The sequence below is a fragment of the Pipistrellus kuhlii genome, unplaced genomic scaffold (assembly GCF_014108245.1).
Source record: "Pipistrellus kuhlii isolate mPipKuh1 unplaced genomic scaffold, mPipKuh1.p scaffold_m20_p_14, whole genome shotgun sequence".
Lineage (NCBI taxonomy): Eukaryota > Metazoa > Chordata > Mammalia > Chiroptera > Vespertilionidae > Pipistrellus > Pipistrellus kuhlii.
In genome coordinates, this window is record NW_023425449.1 from 1,310,493 (window position 1) to 1,330,468 (window position 19,976).

A 19,976-nucleotide genomic window follows, 5' to 3' on the forward strand; every position below is an offset into this window, starting at 1 on the left:
CACGGGTCTGGGAAATGGAAATAAGAGTTTTTATTATATTTTTTTATTTATTTAATTTTAATCCTCACCTGAGGATATTTTTCCATTGAGTTTCTTTAGAGAGAGGGAGAGACAGAGAGAAACATTGATATAAGAGAAACACATCTATTGGTTTCCTCCTGCACACGCCCCAGCTAGGGACCTTTTGATCCGTATGCTCACGTCACCCTGTAATTACTGAGCCAAACCTGCTAAGCCTGGATTATTTATTATTTGGTCTGATAAGAAAGAACTCCAAGGCATGAGACGTGACCAAAGCAAGGAACAGAGAAATGTCCAGAGTGTTTGTCAAATTGTAGGTACGTGTGTGTGCTTTCAGGACACACATGCACATATGAAGTGCACATGCACCCATGTGTGCACAGAGGCATATGGACATATTCTAGAAGGATCGATAAGGAACGATTGGGTTCTGGGGGCTGAGGCACTCTATGTTGTGTTTCCTTGGTAACATGGAGATGTTTACATATTTCTCTTTATTTTGAAACTCAGAGTTGCCTTACGTGGTGCACGTTGTCGATCCAATGAGAGGAAGCAGATGGTAGGACTCGTTAGGTGCCTTGTCAGCAGTGGGTTCCTCTTGCTCCAGAGACCTGGGGAGTTGGAAACACACCTGCTCACATGCTCCGTTAGCTTTTTCTACAGCCATGCTGACGTTCAGTCTGAACGTCCTGGGAGAGGGGGAACGGGAGGGTGTGGGTCACCCCAGCGCCTGTGAGCACAGACGTCTGAGAGACGGACATGTTTGTTTATTAAATGGGAATGTCTTTCGATTCCAGTCCCTGAGGAATGTGTCACTTAGGTTCAAACCAGAAGGGACCTCAGAAGGGGAAAGCAGGGTTGTGCTTGGCCCTGTGTGTTCACACTCAGAGCCGCGCACAGATGCTCACCCAACACCGATTATGTCACCTGCCAACCCCTTCCCAATGCGTGTTTCTCCTTCTGAGCAGGAGGCACTACTCACCCCCTCCCACAAGGGTCTTGCTAAATTCCTCACTCCCCGGGGAAGGAGCCTCCCTCTGTCCGTCCGCATGGCCTCTTCTGGGGCAGGGAGCGGCTGTACTGGTGCATTCACCTGGCACAAACCTGAGGCCGGTTCCGCCTCAGCATCCCCTCCGCCCTCCCCTCTGCTGTTAGTCATGTGACTGTTACTTACCATCTTCCTGGGATGGGGAAGAGACTCCAGCCTCTGGCACTTTTCTCAGCTTTGGTTTCTGTCCAGCAGGGCAGCTTCTATGTGCCCTCGGAGAACTGCATGCAGCGCGCTCACAAGTGGCACCGGGGGCTGTGCCTGCTGCTCCTGCACGCTTACCGGGGGCTCCGCGCCTACTTCCTGCTCATCACGAGGGATGTCCCGGAGCTGCCGCACATGGAGCTGGGTAAGAGCCGGGCGCGGGGGACACACATCCCACGGCCCTGTCTCTGTCTGCTGGGATGACTACTCAGGTCGGTAATTCTGTTCCATGCGTCACTCTAGGAGAGCTCTTAGATGTGCAGGGCAGGAAGAAAAGACACAAGCCACTCAAGAAGCGTGCTTGAGTGCATTCATTCACCCAACGAGCATTAATCGACCACCTACTATATACCTGACACTGTTGGGACATAATGATAGTTTATAGCCTTATCTTAATCAGGTGGTGATTTTGGAATTGCACATTACAAGAACGCACAATAAATAAATACATACATAAAGAAGTAATAAAAAATAAATGCAAATATGCCCTTTAACATGGATGACCACAGAGAGCTCAGCGGCCTCACGGTGGTTTTCTGGGGACGAATTGCTTCCTGCCCATCACCAGATAGTGTGAGACCACTGGATCTGAATCCCCTTGATGGACAGATGGTAGAACTGAAGCTCAGAGAAGTCAAATGATGGCTCAGGGTCACACAGCAGCGTGTGGCCACCCCCTGCCAGGAGTGCAGGGGTCCTGCAGAGACTCACAGGGTAGGGTTCTGGCTTCACACACACTCACTCACAGCGAGTGGAATGTTGAGGTTCTGTTTAAAGTCCTCTAATGAGACCCCTGTGCCCATAAACCAGGAGCCAGGTCCTTAGCCTGGGGTTCAAGGTCAACAAGAGAAACCGGCTGGGTCCCTCAGCTTCTCTCAGCTCTGCAGCTCCACCTAGCAGGACTGCGGATCATTCATCAGTGCAATGGAGATGCAAACCTGTGTCCCACGTGTGTGACACATATGTGTGTGAGTGTGTGCGCGCACACACGCATGCACCTGCAAAGGCACCGAAGAAGAGGGAGTCACTTCGAACTTGTGCCAAGAGCCCTTTAACCTCGTGGAGGCTGACATCACAGGCTCCAAGTCGCATTCATCCCCTCGGCCACCCGAGCCAGGGCAGTAGGGAGGGCGGGAGGAGCGTGCTGGGCCTTCGCGTTCCTGTCTGTGATTTTAAGGCTCACACGATGCCAGGCTTCGTCCCTGCAGGGAGCAGTGGCTGTGTGCCAGGGCTGTCCGTTTCACTGCGCGCTGTCCTTTCTTTCCCAGAGTCCCTCGCTGTTGAAGAAACGCTGGATCGGCTGTGCTTGGAGCTACAGGTAATGTGAGAACCGTCCCCTCCGGTCTGACAGCTGGGGTTGTGCCGGGCAGCCCTGGCTGCTTGCTTGGTAAAGATATCAGAGCTAATTCCGGCCAGTGTGGCTTCGTGGGTGAGCATCAACCCATGAACCAGGAGGTCACTGTTTTGATTCCTGGTCAGGGCAGGTGCCCGGGCTGTGGGCTCCATCCCAGTGTGCAGGAGGCAGCCCATCCATGATTCTCTCTCATCACTGATGTTTCTGCCTCTCTCTCCTTTTTCCTTCCTCTCTGAAAACGATAAACACACACACACACACGCACACACACACGCACTGGGGAAGTCGGTAGAGACGCCAGGGAGGAGGCTGCAGTCGCTTCCCGGAGGAGGGCCTTCACCGCCGCTCTGCCCGCAGATGCTGAACGACCCGGAGAAGATAGCCGAGCAGATCAGTAAGGACCTCGCCTGGCTGGCCTCCCACCTGATGGCCCTGTGGACCCATTTCCTGGACACGGTGACGCTGCACCCCCACGTGACCTCCTACCTCACGCAGGAGCATCACACCCTGCGGGTGAGGGACCACACGGGGGGTGCGTTGGGCAGAATACGAGTCAGGGTTGGTTGTAGATGGTGGGTGGGGCAGGGTGGGTCTGCTACCCTCCCCCCGCACAGACCTGAGATGGCTCTGCCTTCATGACATCCCTCCCTCGGCCACCAGATGATAGCAGAGTCCATTGCAAGGGGTATGACACGTGTTTTGGAAAATATTTTCAAATGTAAGCATCCTTCCTGGCGTATTTTTGGGGGACCCCTGCCCCTGAGTGGAACGGCTCACGTGGCTCCCCCTCAGGTGCGGCGGTTCTCCGAGGCCTTCTTCTACATGGAGCACCACAAGCTCGCCATCCTGACCTTCCAGGAGAACCTGTGAGTACCCTCCTGCCCACGCCACACCGAGGGGTTGGTGCTTGTGACTGGTGTTGTCCAGAGAGCTGCTGCCCTTGGCCGCCAGCCGAGTGGGAGCGGGGTCTTCCAGCCTCTGCCCAGCGGCCTGCGTGCTCTGAGCAGGGGGGAGGCAGGCGAACTGCAGGGGCATGGCTGGCGGGGCAGGGTCCCAGCCCTGGCTCCTCTTGCCTGGTGTCACTGTGGCTCTGCAGACAGAATGGGGCTCCCAGGCCCCCCGAGGCACCTGCGGGAGTCTCTGCACAAAGCAGGTAGAAGCAGGTGGTGTGGCTGTGACCACACGTGTGAGAGAGGAGATTCAGACTTCGCCAGGGCCTTCGCCGTGGCCGTGACATGCCGTTAGCTTAAGATTTAAGATGGAGCTTTCCCCTGGAGGGGCTGGTGAATGTTTAAGTTCCCCTTTCTCCAAAATGAAGAAGAAATTTAAACCTACTCAGAAGAGTCAGAGGGTGACAGGTCCCCGCTTTGGTTCCGGGGTGAACAGAACCAGCGTTCCGGAGACATGTCGGCCTTTGCCACACAAGTCCCACGAGGGCCTTGGGGCAGGGGAGAAGAATGGGGTGGACAGATGGCGAGGTCGGAGTGTGCTGAACATTGCTGAAGGTCTTCCTGGGAGCAGGGGCGGGCGGCCATAGAAAGCCTGTAACTCTTTGGGGTGCTCCCCGGCCGTGCCCCCCAGGGTGCAGTCCCACAGCCAGCTGTCCCTGGACCTGCGCAGCTCGGAGTACCTGAGCACCATGCCCCCGCTGCCCGCCGAGTGCCTGGACATCGACGGCGACGGCAGCACCCTGCCTGTCATCTTCGAGGACAGATACGTGGACTGCCCCGCGCCAGGTGGGTCTTGGTTTTGGAGACTTAAGATCAGTGCTTACAGCGGGCCCGGTCCACTGCGCAGTGCACATCCCAACGGCAGTGGGACCTTTTCTTAAGCCCTAGTCGGTTTGGCTCAGTGGATAGCACGTCAGCTGCATGGACTGAAGGGTTCCATTACGGTCAAGGGCATGTTGCAGGCTCGATCCCCGGGCTGGTCAGGGTGCGTGCAGGAGGCAGCCAGTCCCTGTGTCGCTCACATGCCCATGTTTCAGAGCGGCTGCAAGCTGAGATTTGTCCTGTGTTTGCAAAGTCCAGGCGACTTCCAGGGCAGTGCAGCCTCGGGAAGGAGGATGCCTTTGGCTCTCAGGTGAACCCTGCCACCTAGTGTCCGCACCGTGTATGACGGCTGAAATGCGGCTCTAGAGGTGACTGACTACATCAGCTCTGGGTGAGACCCTCTGCTGCTCCATCGGTCCTCAGCCCTAGAAGGGAAAGCAGAAGTTGCTTTTTGGGCAACGCCGGGCTTCCTCACTGGCCTCCCAAGACCCGTCTCAACTGCCCAGGATAAATCTAACAAATCCTTTACTTCTGTCCAAGGGCCCACCAGTCACCTGCTGCCGGTGCTAGCACCCTGTGAAGCCCAACTCCACATTTACACAGGCATTCATCTACCGGTCTGACCTCACCTACTCCCCCTGGTGGCCTGACCAGACCGTGTGCCCAGACGCCTGGCCCATGCCCACGCCGCCCCTTCCTGGCACACTCCTCTCATCCCTGCAGGACGGCGGAGTCAATCTACAGGGTGCAGCCCGCGTTTCCTTCGGCGGGAGGCCAGCCGCCGCCGCTGCATGTGTTTCTCTGTGTTTTTAATACATCTCACTGATGTCAGAGGAAGGGAAGGGGAGAGAGAAACATCAGTGAGGAGAGAGAATCACGGATCCACTGCCTCCTGCACGCCGCCTCCTGGGGCTCGAGCTTGCAACTTGTGCATGTGCCCTGACTGGGAATCCAGCTGTGACCTCCTGGCTCACAGGTCGATGCTCAGCCAGGGAGCCAGGCCGATCAGGCCTTACTATTTCTTAAAACCCTTACAGCAGAGACTGGCTCCCTACTGGGAAGTTCACGCAGCCTCTCAAGATGGGAAGCAAGAGACCCATTTCTCTGATCTGCGTCCCACTCCTGACCCAGCATGCACTTCACGTAGGGGGAGCAGGAAGGATACCTCAGAGTCCCGCGCAGTTTCCAGGGGAGTGTCTCCGTGGTCACTCCATGTTCACGTTCTGTGGTGATTGCAGTCCTTTAATGTCTACTACAACCATCAAGAGTATTTAAGCTTCTTAAAGAGAATAGAAGTCCAGCCCCCCTCACCTCCTTTCCCTGTCAGAGGCTGGCCTGGTGTCGCCTGGCACAAAACCCTACCCAGATAACCTCAGGGTTGGCCTTCCTGGCAGTGCCAGCCCCGTCCAGAGCCATCCCTTTGGCATAAGCTGTCAGAGGACTCGCCACCAGTCGTGTGTCAGGCCCATGAGACAGACATCCCCATGGCCTGGGAAATGCCGCGGATCCAGAGGCGCCCTCCAGGCACGGGGCACCGAGCTCAGCCTCGTTCCTCTGGTGCGGTCAGGCGGACACTGCGAACACAGGTTCCTAAAGGACGACGCTCTGCTGCTGTTTTCCTTCCTTTTCTAGGGCAGCGTGTGAGCGTCTACTCTGATTTCAATGTTCCAGCCACAAGCCCCGCCTCACTGAGTCTACAAGACAGAGAAGAGGACCCTCTTGTGAACAGGAAACCATCTTTTCGGAACAACCTCATCCTGCCCACCCCGGAATCACCCCCGATGGACTGCGACAAAGAGGTGCTTCGTGCGCCGGCGTCAGAGGAGGCGGTGGGCGCCCCAGGCTCTGAGGACGTGCTTTCTGAGTCTCAGGTGTATCTGACGATCGGGGAGTCCCCAGACAGAGCAGCGGAGCCTGCCGAAGGGCGCACTGGCCAGAGGGCTGACATTGGGATGGACTCCCTGGCAGATGACGATCCGCCCGGAGGGAGTCCAGGCCCAGAGGATGGCTGGGGCCCGGCGCTGGCCTACCTCGAGGTCAAGTCCAGCAATAAGCATCCAGGCCGAGCTGAACCCACTGTGGCCACGAGTGACCAGCACGGGGGTGGGCGCTTCCGAGAGAACCGTGACCTGGACGGCACTCTGCCAGGCAAATCGCCGGCAGGCGGGAGCCCTCACCCTGCCGTCTCATGGGAGAAGACCCCGCTCCCGGAGTCCAGGGCTCCCGGGAAGGGAGCTGACCAGGAGGCCAAGACTCTGCTGCTGAGTCTGAAGCCCTTCCCCAGGGAGCCATGCGGGCCACTGGCCTCCATTCTGAGGGATCCCCCAAGGGCCCCTCCCCCAGAGGAGCCGGAGGAAGGGTCCGTGCTGTCTGGGCTCATCAAGAGGTCTTCCTCCCTCATCTCAGACTCGGGCATCGAGAGCGAGCCGAGCTCCGTGGCCTGGTCCGAGGCCCGGGGCCGGGCCCTGGAGGTGCCCGGGGACCGGGAAGCGTCCCTCCCGCTGCTCCGCAGGCAGGGCCCGCACAGGAGCTCCCTGGAGGGCGGGCACACGGAGAGCAGCCTGAGCTTGCCCAGCGGGATCCAGGCGTCCCTCACCTCCATCAACTCGCTGCCCTTCGAGGAGGAGGAGCAGCGGGAGCTGGCCCTGCTCACCAAGCTCACCAAGTCGGCCTCGGCGCCCCAGATCAGTAGCCCGGAGGAGGCTGCTGAAGACGCGGGCACCGAGCAGCCAGGCTCGGGTCCTGCTGACACTCCGGGCCAGCTGGTCAGCAGCATAGAGGCCCCAGGACGCGGCCGTCCACCCAGTGATGGCGGATCCGGCATCCAGGACACCGGGGGCGGCCCTTCCCCGGTGGAGGCGGCTCCAGGAGCTGACCAGCAGGGCGCAGGTTACCTCGACATCCCCCAGGCTCAAGAGGCTCACGCTGACCCTCCAGGCCCCCGCAGACTTGATGGCAGGACCGAGAGCCCTCCAGGTGCTGGAACCAAAGGTGTTCACCTGGAACTTCCACGTGGCTCAGCACGGGCACGCCCTAGGGACAGAGCTTCTCCGGGAGTGCAGATGGAGGCCCCGAAACGCGTGCCTGCAGACGCGGGTGTGGGCAGTGGCGCGTGGTCCCACGGCGGCAGGGCGGACGTGGCGAGCCTCCCTGACCACGAGGTGCCTGCACTGAGCGGGCCGCCAGCTGTGGACGCCGCCGGCCTGGGGTCCGCAGGCCAGCGGCGAGGCTCCCCGCGCAGCGTCAAGGAAGCGGCGTTTGGGAGAGGAGCTCACACCCTGGAGTGGGGACACCAGGCAGGCGCCGCGTGCCCCGCCGCCGTGACTCACTCCATTCCCTCGCAAGTCCTGGGACCCCAGGAGCCCAGGGCAAGCACTTCCGCCATGGGGCCTCCCCTGGCCCCCGCAGAGGCCTTCTCGCCCGAAGGCCTGAAAGCTGTGGAGGTCGTCAACTTGTCCGTGTCCTGCACTGCCACGTGCCTCCCGTTCTCGTCCGTGCCCAAGGAGACCCCTGCCAGGGCCGGCTTCTCCTCCAGACAGAACCCCCTCCCCATCACGCACCAGCCTCTGGGGTCCTTCGAGGCCGTTCCTACCCATCCCCGCGCGCTGGAGGAAGGCGTCGGCGAGAGGATGTTCAGGTGAGCCGGCCGCTGTCTCCTCCGCCCTCCTGGATGCTCCCGTCTGCTTCTCAGTCCCCTGCGTCCTCTTCTCAATAGAGATCTCGGTCATTTTCTCATTTAAATAACGTCATCTAGTCACACCCTGCACATCAGAAACCAGAATGGTGTAAAGGAGTAGAAAGTACCCATTGCTCACATATGCTCCTCCACACTATATCTACATATTATTTCTATGGAAAAAAACAAGATAATTCTTCATGAATTAAGGTTCTTCAGCCTAATATACTGGAAACAATCTTTCGATGCTGATATATCTATTTTTGCGTGAGCATCTAATGTATAAACAACACACGGTTGTATGGATGCACTATGACTTATTCACAAAATCCTAAAGAAATGGGCATTTAAGTGTTCTTCTCACTGTTTATTGTGATGGTTACCTCTCTCATGATCGCCATCGCACCTCTACATTCCATATTTTGAACGGAGGTCCTTTAACCCTTCAGAGAGCAGGATGACTATATCAGCTTGGCCTCCGGAGCCCCTTTTGGGCAGTTCCTAAGTTGGTCATTTCTGTCGCAACATCCCTCCTCCGTGTGGAGGGATTTATATCCCCGTGGCTGCCTCATCTACAAACTGTGTTTGATTCAGTATAAAAACATCTCTCTTTTGCAAAATGCTGGGGAGTTACCTACTCATGATATTTCCAAAAGAAGTTGCCCAGACAGGTAGACTTTGGATCGCTGTTTTATAAAGGTTATTACAATAAATGTCTATTATGAGCTCATGTCATCAATTTAACAGCACACACAACAGTCTGTGGCCAGGGTAGCCCTGGCTGTGACTGTGCTTGCAGTGTCACAGAAAGGCAGGGAGGTGAGAGAATGCATCCCGGGCAGTGGGGTCAGGACCTACCCGGGCAGGAGAAGCAGAGCATGAATAGAGATGGTGTCCAGGAGAAGCTTTTTGAAGGTGACACTCAAGCTGATGATGCTAGTGGTGGTGATGATGATGATGATGATGATGATATGTCTGGTAAGAGAGATATTTATTCTTAATCCATTTCAAGTGTGTTCTAGCATTTTGCAAAGATCATATCATGTCATACACAAGCCAACTTTGCTAATTAGATAGTGATGTCAATCCCTTGTACACAGGAAGAACTATTATGCAAAGGGGTTAAGTGATTGGCCCACAGCCAGTAAACGTCAAAGCCAGGATCTGACCTTGGCAGTATGGCTCCTGAGTCCGAGCTCCTGACCACCACCTTGTCAGATACCACGCAGAGGACACATAACCAGGGGGAGGGACACTGCGGACAGACCCCATGCACAAAGGCTCAGAGACCAAGCAGCGCCACACATGCAGGGGATTGTAGGAAACGTGTTTGCTGGAGGAGGAGGTGGCGCCAGCCTTGGAGCCCTTGTGGGTGAGGTCACTCTGGAGGGTCTTTGTGAAGATGGTGTGGTCCCTTGGAGCTGGGCGGAACCTTACACGTCCTGCTCAGTGCAGGGACCGCATAGAATGTGCAGAACCCAAACCATGGCAGCCTTGGTTTCCGGGCGCTTTCCTGCTCCTTGTTCAAAGCTCCCCTCCCGGGCATCCCCAGAGGCCGCCCATCCAGCCTCTGCCACTGGGCAAGTTCCTCCCTGTAGACGGTCATCACTCCTGCAACCCAGTCAACTCATCCCCTGCTCAACGGGCCATGCAGGGTGTGGCGTGCGATTAATTAGTGTATTCTCCAGTTTCTATCAGGCCAAAGAGAAATTTAAAAAAGACCTGAAGATTGATGGATTTCTGTACAGTGACTTATCTGTACTAGCTTCTGACATGCCGTATTTCCCACCAGAGGAAGAGGAGGAGAACTTGGAGGACGGGATTCACCTGGTAGTCTGTGTCCATGGCCTGGATGGTGAGTTCCAGAGAAAGCTGTTGATAAAATGAAGTACAAGAATGAATGAGTGAATGGACTGAAGGAATGAGTGGGTAAATGGAATGAATGGATAAATAAATTTAATGAATAAATAAATGGAATGAAGGAATGAATAGAGAAAATGAAGGGATAAATGGGACGAAGGAAGGAATGGATAAGTGGAAGGAAGGAATGGATAAGTGGAAGGAAGGAATGAATAGAGTAAATGAAGAGATAAGTGGGATGAGAAAGAAATGGAGTAATGGAAGGAAGGAAGGAAGGAATGGGGTTATGGAAGGAAGGAAGGAAGGAAGGAAGGAAGGAAGGAAGGAAGGAAGGAAGGAAGGAATGGGGTTATGGAAGGAAGGAAGGAAGGAAGGAAAGAAGGAAGGAAGGAATGGAATAATGGAAGGAAGGAAGGAAGGAATGGAATAATGGAAGGAAGGAAGGAAGGAAGGAAGGAAGGAAGGAAGGAAGGAAGGAAGGAAGGAAGGAAGGAAGGAAGGAAGGAAAGGGTGTGTTCTTTGCTCCTCCATGATCAGCAGCGGTCTCACTCCCTGCCACCAATGGCCCCTATGGAGCAGGTGGCATCCATGGCCCTGACTCCTTCATGACGGTCGCCAAAGGCGACTGCTACTAGTGTAGATAACTACGCCCTGCCTGGCCCTCTTGGGGGCCTCGCTGACTACCTGGCAGGGCAGACCTAGACAAGCTCTGTGTTAAATAAGACATTGAAGAGGGGACTTGTAGATGGACGTTGTGTCATGTCAGCCGTTGAGTGGTGTCACTCGCAGAAAGCCCTGAGTGAACAGAACTGGCTGCGGAAGAAGGGGAGGCATTGCGCCTCCTGCTGGTCCTGTGGGGAATGTCCACAGCCATGTGTCTGTGGGGCAGGGAGGAATTCCATGGAGGGGACTTCCGAAAGGCCCTGACTGCTCAACAGAACACCAAGGTGCATGTGGGAACGGGAGGGGAAGGAGAGCCAAGTCCCTGTGTGTCCGCTTTCCTGTTCCTGACTTTGGGGGGGTTTGTCCGTGGTTTTAGGGAACAGTGCAGACCTCCGGCTGGTAAAGACCTTCATAGAACTGGGGCTCCCTGGAGGCAAACTGGACTTCCTGATGTCTGAGAAGAACCAGGTATGAGGACACAAACCTCAGAGCAGGGGTCCCTAGGTCAGGCCTCTGAAAGTCAGCAGACAGTTTGTGGACGCGCAGATAAGTGGGGGCTTATGGTCCAGGAGAAAGGACTCCGTCTCCTTTGGGAGGGCGAGGAGAGAGGAAGCAGTGGGGCATGGGAGTCAGGTGCCTGGGGCCTTCTGACCACTGGGCATCAGGGTGGGTGACAGCTCGGAGCATCCATGCCTTGGGCGTCTGTGGGTCCGCCCTGGATAAATGGGGCTGTCCCTGTCCCTGGTGTCCGTGTGACTTCTCGGCACATACTTCCTCCTCTGTGACACAGGACAGCGGTCCCCGGGGGACTGCATGTGCTGCCCTCCACCTTGTCCCTTCCTCCTCCTGTCCGTCACCCCCTGAGGAGGCTCTGGTGTCCCCAGTTCTCTTCACTGGGGTCCCAATCTGTGAGCCCTTGATGTGGAGTTCCGGTCCATAACCCTAGCATCAGGCTGAGGCCCGCTCCCAGCATGCACCACGGTGTGGATGGAGGAGCCCGGCCTTGCAGGCCCTGCCCACCCGTGCCCGCTCCTCTTCCAGATGGACACGTTTGCCGACTTTGACACCATGACGGACCGGCTGCTGGATGAGATCATCCAGCACATCCAGCTGTACAGCCTCTCCATCGCCAGGATCAGGTGAGGGAGCGCAGGGCGCAGGCTGCGGGGGGTGGGGGGGAGGGGGTAAGGGGGAAGAGGGGTGTCATGCCTCTGAGTGTTGGCTGTGCACAAGATCCATGCAATGCCCCTGTACAGCCCTGGGATGAGCTGATGGTGATTTTAATGGCATACATGGCCCGGCCATGTGGCTCAGTGGTTAAGCATCCACCTATGACCCAGGAGGTCACGGTTCGATTCCCAGTCAGGGCACATGCTCTCAGTGTGGGGTGTGCAGGAGGCAGCCGATCGATGATTCTCTCTCATCATTGATGTTTCCATTTCTCCTCCCTTCCTCTCTGAAGTCAATACAAATATATTTTAAAAAACGTAAAACAAAATAATGGCATAGATGGCCTTGAGAGCGGAGGTAACACACCCACGTCCACCGCAGTGAGTGTGGGAGGAGAAATGTCTGTGGCTCCGCAGGAGAAACTTGCACTTGGTCAGATGTTCCTGAGTTTGAATGTTGGCTCTCCTCACGCCCGGGAGTCCAACTCCCGACTCCACCACGGAACCTCCTCAGGCGTTTCCGTCCCTGCGCCTCTGTCTGTGGAGCGGGACCAGCTCTGAGCTGAGGTGGGCAGCGCTGGACGGGTCCCCTGCCAGGAAGGCATGCCAGTCTGTGACAGTTGTGTGCCTCCTCCACGGCTGACAAGAGGAAGGGGTGAGGCAGGGTGGCAAGTCCTTGACGTGCATCAGCCGTTAAGACCTCAGAGAGAAAGTCTCAGCCCTCCTCCTCTCACAAGTGAGGGCAATCACAGAGCATGCTGGGAAGAGGTCGGAGGTGTCCCTCTCATGTGACAGGGTTCCCATAGTTGTTGTTGTTATTTTTAATCCTCACTTGAGGATATTTTCTCATTGATTTTTAGAGAGTGTGGAAGAGGGAGGGAAAGACAAAGGGAAACATCAATGTGAGAGAAACACATCGATTGGTTGCTTCCTGCACAAGCCCCAACCAGGGCCAAGGCCAGGGAGGAGTATGCAACCAAAGTATGGGCCCTTGATCGGAATCGAACCCAGGACCCTTTGGTCCACAGGCTGACCCTCTATCCACTGAGCCACACCTGCTGAACCTAGTAATTATTTAATTTGAAAATAATGCTGTGGTGGATCCGTGGTCTGTGGGAACAGGACTGGAGATGTAGGAGTGGGGTCCACCCATGTGGGCAGAGAGCAGGCGGTGACGAGTGCCTAGCGGGGGAGTGAATGACGGGGGAGGGGCCTCAGCAGAGAGGGGATTGCATTCTGTGGGTGACCAGGGCGGTTCAGTGCTCAGAAAGGACACCACCTGGTGGACTAGAGAAGACATAGGGAGCGGGGTGGGGCCTGGGCAAGAAGTCCACACGTCTCTCCAGACCAGGAGGCTCCACTCATGAAGACCTGCTGGTGCTCACCGGCCGGAGATGGGCAGCTGATGGGGATGGATCAGCACCCCTAATCGGAGGGAGGTGCGGGGTGCCGACCCGGCGCTCCCTGTGCAGGACCTTCACTCACTCACCCGCTTTCTCTCCAATCAGCTTCATCGGCCATTCTCTCGGCAACATCATCATCCGCTCGGTCCTCACGAGGCCCCGGTTCCGCTATTACCTCAGCAAGCTGCACACCTTCCTGTCGCTGTCCGGGCCGCACCTGGGGACCCTGTACAACAACAGCACCCTGGTCAGTACAGGTGAGATCCCCCCGCCGGGCACTGCCCCGAGTCCATCCGGTGCAGCCCTTTATAAATGTGTGTGTGTGTGTGTGTGTGTGTGTGTGTGTGTTTGTGTGTGTGTGGATTTCAGAGAGGAAGGGAGAGGGAGAGAGAAACATAAGTGATGAGAGAGAGTCATTAATCCGCTGCCTCCTGCACACCCCACACTGAGATGGAGCCTGAAACCCGGGCCCGTGCCCTGACGGGGGATCGAACTCTAACCTCCTGGTTCCTGGGTCAATGCTCAGCCACTGAGCCAGGCCGCTGGGGCCAGACGCTGCTCTTGATGGAACCCTGTGAGTTTGGAGCCTCCTCCAGCGTAGACGGCGGAGAGAGCGCTGGACTGAGAAAGGTGGCTTCAGTTTGTGTTGAGGGAGGTTGGACTGGGTGGACCCTGGACCTCTCCTGCTTCCAGTTTCCCTGGGGTGCCAGCAGGAAAAGGTTCAAGAAGCTGATGGTGAAGAGGAGAGAGCGTGGGAGTCTCAGTCTATTGGGGCTGCTGTCACAGTCACCATGGTGGGGGGAGGGTGAGGGGGGCTCGTCACCAGCAGATGCTGATGCCTCACAGAGCTGGAGGCCAGGAGTTGAGGTCTAGACACCCCAGCTTCATTGTTTAGTGAGGGGCAGACTCCTGGTTCATGGATGGCCCTCTTCTTGCTGTGTCCTCAGTGGCAGGGAGGGAGCTCTCTGGATCTCTTCGATGAGGGCACTAACCCCACTCAGGAGGGCCCCACCCTCAGTACCTCCCACAGGCCCCACTTCCAAATGCCATCACATTGAGGAGTTCGTTTTCAACATATGAACTTGGGAGGATACAGCATTCGGTTGTGGCAAAGGGGAGGCCAGAGGCAGACTCGGCCAGGTGTCTGTGGGGGCGGAGTCTATAGCAAGGGCTTTCAATCGTGTCACTCCCATGAAAAGCCTGCGGTCAAGTTCTAACCCAGGCACTTAGTGAGGATCTGGCCCAGACCTTTAGTCTCTGTGCTACTGTGTTTCCTTAGTGTTAAAATGGGCCGAATGTGTGTATATGTGTATGGTTACATGCATGACAGGTACATGTGTATGTGTGTACATTGGTCTCTAAACACACACCATATTTATGATATACCTATATGGCACATGTTTACATGGAAGTAATGATCACATATGTGCACGGTGTGTCTTGTTTATTTCCTTGCATTTTTATGAAAAAATAGTGGTGGTGACATGATCCTCACCCATCTGTGTCAGTGTCGGCACACCACAGGAAAGGGAAGGACTGAGTGTGAGGCTGACTTTCGCTCTTCCAGACCTGAGCTGGTCTGTAAGGAGCATCCTCCTGCGAGCTGTATTTAGGGCTGACTCCTTAGCCTGCCTTCAGGGGCGGGCCGAGCAGATCGGAGAGGGTGGGAGTCCCAGGACTCCGCAGCCTGTGGTCATGCTGTTTGCAGGCGATTTTGTGTCTCTGTCCAGGACGTGAGGCACAGACATCCTCTCACCTCCCACACGTGTGCTATCATGCCCGCTGCTCTCCTCTGTTTATTTTGATGAGAAAGCGCAGTGACTGTTGCTCTCTCCCCAGTTATTCGTGCCCCCCCTCCCCCAGTGTGTGTGTGTGTGTGTGTGTGTGTGTGTGTGTAAGAGCTCGGTTTGGTTTGTTCCAGGCCTCTGGCTCATGCAGAAGCTGAAGAAGTCTGGCTCCCTCCTGCAGCTCACCTTCAGGGACAACGCCGATCTGCGCAAGTGCTTCCTCTACCAGCTCAGCCAGAAGACAGGTGAGTGGCTTCCCCCACGCGGGGGGTCTGAGCGTGAGCTGAGATCCAGTCTGATCCGCTGGCTTCCGCCAAGAGGCCGCTTCACTCACAGAAGCGTTGGAGCGGAGGCACAGCCTCTGCGCCCCCAGGAGGCCCAGCCCCCGAGAACTGTGTCCCCATGGTGGGTGGAAGGCCCCACACACCGGAGCCCAGGTGTGCGTGCTTGGGGGAATCTCTATGGAGAGCTCACGCCCCCTTCACACAGGCCCTTCCCTCGCCCAGCCACACGGGCTCTGGGTCTGGGGCCACTCACAGCCCCTCGTCCAGGTGCAGGGCCCCTTCCCGCAGCCCCTCCACCTGAGGAAGGCTCAGCTGTTCAGAAAACCCCCCCCATCACGGGAACGGGCAGAGGCGGCAGTGGGTGAGGAGGAGCAGAGGCCGGCCTGACTCGCCCTGTCAGGCGCTTGCTCTGTGTGCCTTCTTTTCCCTGTCCGAGGAGCACGCCCCCCTCTTCCTGAGGCACAAAAGCTCCCGCGGCAGATGCTCTGCTCAGCCTCGCAGACAGGAGGCCCATGTGCACCCACACACTCTCTCAGGGCAGGGGGCACAGGCTGTGTGACCAGAGGACGCACCCCGAGACGCCCAGGTAAAGAGCACCCCGGCTCGTTGCAGGTCTGCAGTATTTTAAAAACGTCGTGCTGGTGGCTTCACCCCAAGATCGCTACGTGCCGTTTCACTCGGCCAGGATCGAAATGTGCAAAACCGCCCTCAAGGACAGGCACACAGGTAAGCAGCCCTGCCGGGTGGCTCGGGTGGTCCCACTGCACCAGACGGCAGGCCCCATCCCAGGGCAGGGAACATACAAGAATTAACCAGTGAGTGCACAGATAGTGCAACAACCAATCGATGTTTCTCTCTCCTCTCTCCTCTCTCTCAAGTCAGTCAGTCAATCAATAAAAAATTACAAAGCAAACTTTCAGGCCTGGCCAGGCAACTCAGCTGATTGGAGTGTCATCCCTTACATCAAATGCTTCCAATCCTTAAAATGGGCCCATGTTTCTCATACTGAGGTTTCTCTCTCACACAGATGTTTCTCTCTCTCTCTAAAACAATAATTAGAAACATATCCTGCGGTGAGGATTAAAAAGATAAGAAGAAAGCCCCAGCTGGTTTGGCTCCGTGGATAGGGTGTCTGCCTGTGGTGGAAGGGTCCCTGGTTCAATTCCAGTCAAGGGCACATGTCTGGGTGGCAGGCTCCATCCCCAGAAAAGGGCACGCAGAAGGCAGCCAATCAGTGATGCTGTCTCGTTAGTGATGTTTCTAGCTCTCTTTCCTTCTGCCTTCCTCCCTGAATAAAAAATTCAGATTTTAAAAAATAATAAAAGCAGACATGACATTAAAACTCTGCCGAGTGGGGCCCATCAGACGTTCCACTCAGGGATAGGAACTCGCCCGCACGCAGCCTCTCCAGGCTCCTCTGTGAGTTCCCCTAGGTCTGCCTGACCCCTGCATTCACCCGGTGAACACTGTCCCCCTAAGTTCAGCCTGCACCCCTGGCTTGCTCCCTCCCCGCAGGGCCTGTGTATGCAGAAATGATCAACAACCTCTTGCGCCCCCTGGTGGAAGCCAAGGACTGCACGCTGATCCGGCACAACGTGTTCCACGCGCTGCCCAACACGGCCAACACCCTGATCGGGCGCGCGGCGCACATCGCGGTGCTGGACTCGGAGCTGTTCCTGGAGAAGTTCTTCCTGGTGGTGGGACTCAACTACTTCAAGTAGCGGCCGCAGCCGCCCGGCCCGCCAAGGCCCGCCGGGGAGCTGGTCCAGTCACCCCTTTGTCCAGCTCCGCCCTTCAAGCTCAGAGCCCAGAGGAGGCCTGAGGGATGCAGGAGGGGGGACCCGGAACCCGGGTACTTCTGTTTGGGAGACTCGGAAAAGCCGAACCTACAGGGATCAGAACCTGTCTGGCCACCGGGAGGGAGGCTCCTTTATCCGAGATGCTCTCTAGAGAAAATAAAGACTCGGAACTTGGAGCCTTTGTGACCCGCAGCGGCTGGCAGGGGGCAGGCGCCCTCCACCTTACCCAGGCGTGCCCAGGGGGTGGCTAGCGCATAGCTTTATCGTTTTCCAAATGAAATTAAGTGCACACAGCATTTCAGAACTCAGGTTAACCTCTGTGCAGAGTGGACACTCCATGTGCCCCTCACTCCCTCTCCTCCTGTTCCCTCAGCCGGGGCGGAGGAATGCTTTGGAACCCCCACATTCACGGCCTCCCTGCGGGAGACTGCAGGTATGGGGTGCGGTGATGCGATAGAGGAACAAGAGAGCTGGCCCGCCAGCTGCCTCCTGGCTCCTGCAGAGCTTTGTATGCTCAGCCCGCTCCATGTGTTGTTCTTGCCGTGGCCCACGTCTCTGTCCGGTTGGGAAATGGACTTCCACGAAAGCTGGCAGAAGGGGGCACCCAGGCTGATGCTCAGGTTGTGGCGCTCCGGCGGGTGTACTTCCAGAGAAATGCTCGGCCAGCACCGGGCGCGATTGCAAAAAATTACACCCCTGAGCGTGGCCAGCGGCCCCTCTGTCGGTGGAGGGAGAAAGCCTCTCAATGGAGGAAAGCTGGCTTCCACAAGCTCGGGGGTGCCAGGAAGGTGCTGGGCGTCCCTCCATAGCAATGTCTTCTTGCCTTAGGGAACTAAAGGGCTAAGGAAGGTCACCATGGATTCAAAACTAAACACGAAACCTACAAGACAGCAGGAGCAAGAGAGATCAGAGAGAACAGAGGGTAGGAGGAGGGCTCCACCTGTGCTGTTGGTAAGTGGCCTAAGGGTGGTTTCGAAACTTCAGGATGTTTAACAGGGTCCCCAGGGCTGAGTGCACCCTACGGGCTGAAGGAAGTCCACAGAGGACCCTTCTGCAGAGCGTGAGAGACGCTGGACACTGCGAACGTCATCATCCCAGAACCCTCCCTGCTTCTGCCGCATCCCCCTCAGTGCGGACACCTGGGCTCTGACCTGGCGCACCGGTGCCTGGTAATGAAGCATTTAAGTCCCTCCCGTGGTCACACGTGGCTTTGGAAATGCAGCGCAGAGGCTAGGAGACCATCTAGAGAGGTGACTTTGCAGGAGAACAGGGTGTGAGCCTCTTGAGAAAGAACGAGACGGGCAGCGATGGGCGATCTGCAAAGGCGATTTCACCCACAGGTGAGGGCTTCCCTCGGGGCCTCCAAACTCACATCCTCTGTGCTTGCTTAGGGGCAGGGGTCCTTTGGGCACTTCCCTCTGGGCGTTAAGTTCCCGGTGGGCGTAGATTCAGCTACCCAGGAGCAGTGCCAGCCTCTCCTGGGAGGGATTGGGTTCCGCAGCGTAGCGTGCGCTGCTGGACGCCCTGCGCCTCGGCCAGGGCAGGACCCCCGGGGTTGTAGCCACTTATCCTTTCCGGCCGGAGGCGGATTCCGTGAGTTTCACTGTGTGCTCCCATTTCCACCCGCACCGTGTCATCCCCTGGTCGTCGGAAGACCGACCGCGTCACCGGTGGTCAGGGTGACTCTGATGACTTCTGTCCTTTCCCCGAACCAGACGCCACCTTTCACTACAATATGCTGCCTGGACCTCGCGAGAACTCGTGGCAATAAACGTCCAGCCGCATGGGGCACCTCTCTTTCGCGGGGTGCCCCGCTGTCTTTGTAACCCCCCTCTGCCTCTGAGCATCCCTTCTCACTGCAGAAAGTCCATCTCTGTACTACATACGAGTGCCAAGTGTCACCTGTCTTGCCTCATTCGAAAGGGTTTTTTATGTCTCTTTCTATTGAAGTATAGATATCTACTATGTATATGTATATACATATATACACACATATAATATATAAATATATAATGTAAACAGGGACATTCTATTATTGATGATAAAAATTATAAACAAAATGCCTGCCAAGATAACGGTCTCGTCTGTTGTCATTCTCAGCATCATTTTTGTTTTTCTTTGTTGTTGGTTGGTTGGCTTTATGATTTGGTGCCTGTGCCAGAACTACTGAGACATAACCTTACTGATCCTGAGAGTCATTGGAATCGGCTGCTGGGAAGCCAGATATACTCAGAGAAGCAGATGTGGACCAACAGTTACTTAAGGGCAAACTAACCGAAGCCCTAGACCCTAACCTTAAATCAAACCTTGTGCTCTCCCCCTCGCCCTAAACCTACCCCTAGCCTGAACCTAGCCCTAACTTTAAGCCTAAACCCTGACACTAGCCTTAATCCTAAACCTAAATATCTCATTAGCCCTTACCCTAACCATAACCCTAATCCCAGCCATAGTCCTAATACTAACCTTACCCCTATCCCTAATTCTAACCCTAACATTAACCCTAGCCCTAGCCCTACTAGGGGTGTTGAACTCAATCAGAGAAGGGGCCAAAATCTAAAATCCAGCCTAAATCGCGGGCCGAATGGTTTACTGAACAGTCATAAACTGTCATTGTGATGGAAACGCAGCGGAGTGCAGTGATGACAGCGCGGTGCGGGCCACATTGCAAGGCCTGGCGGAACGGATTTGGCCCGCGGGCCTTGTGTTTGACACATGTGCCCTAACCCTAACCCAAACCCTAGCCCTAGCCCTAGCCTTAGCCCTAGCCCTTATTGGCAGGTTGGAATCAGTGGAGAGCTGTGCCGGGAGAGTGGGGAGGGCCTCACTCCTAATTCCCCGTCAGTGTCTTCACCTGTACCCTGTCGGTCTCATATGGGTTTGCCTTCTCAAGAGCTGGAACAGGTGGAATTTCTCTGAGTATCCCTGCGGGAGTCAGT

The 19,976-nt window shown here is 56.1% G+C and overlaps 1 protein-coding gene across 3 annotated transcripts in view; it reads left to right on the forward strand.

Annotated features, from left to right (window-relative positions):
* The window catches only part of FAM135B (family with sequence similarity 135 member B), a 65,114-nt gene extending 47,952 nt beyond the window's left edge, over positions 1 to 17,162 (forward strand). Inside the window, exons 8-20 of one of the 3 annotated variants that reach the window (XM_036437520.2) lie at positions 1,265 to 1,418; positions 2,542 to 2,591; positions 2,985 to 3,140; positions 3,420 to 3,493; positions 4,209 to 4,363; positions 6,032 to 8,036; positions 9,764 to 9,930; positions 10,975 to 11,066; positions 11,640 to 11,737; positions 13,276 to 13,427; positions 15,092 to 15,202; positions 15,854 to 15,967; positions 16,757 to 17,162. In XM_036437520.2, the coding sequence (XP_036293413.1) occupies positions 1,265 to 1,418; positions 2,542 to 2,591; positions 2,985 to 3,140; positions 3,420 to 3,493; positions 4,209 to 4,363; positions 6,032 to 8,036; positions 9,764 to 9,930; positions 10,975 to 11,066; positions 11,640 to 11,737; positions 13,276 to 13,427; positions 15,092 to 15,202; positions 15,854 to 15,967; positions 16,757 to 16,962 (3,534 nt within the window). In that variant the 3' untranslated portion in view covers positions 16,963 to 17,162. Of the gene's footprint in view, positions 1 to 1,264; positions 1,419 to 2,541; positions 2,592 to 2,984; positions 3,141 to 3,419; positions 3,494 to 4,208; positions 4,364 to 6,031; positions 8,037 to 9,763; positions 9,931 to 10,974; positions 11,067 to 11,639; positions 11,738 to 13,275; positions 13,428 to 15,091; positions 15,203 to 15,853; positions 15,968 to 16,756 lie in introns of those variants that run through there. The other 2 variants (XM_036437521.2, XR_006741527.1) reach the window with 2 other exon arrangements.
* Positions 17,163 to 19,976: the final 2,814 nt, after the last annotated feature.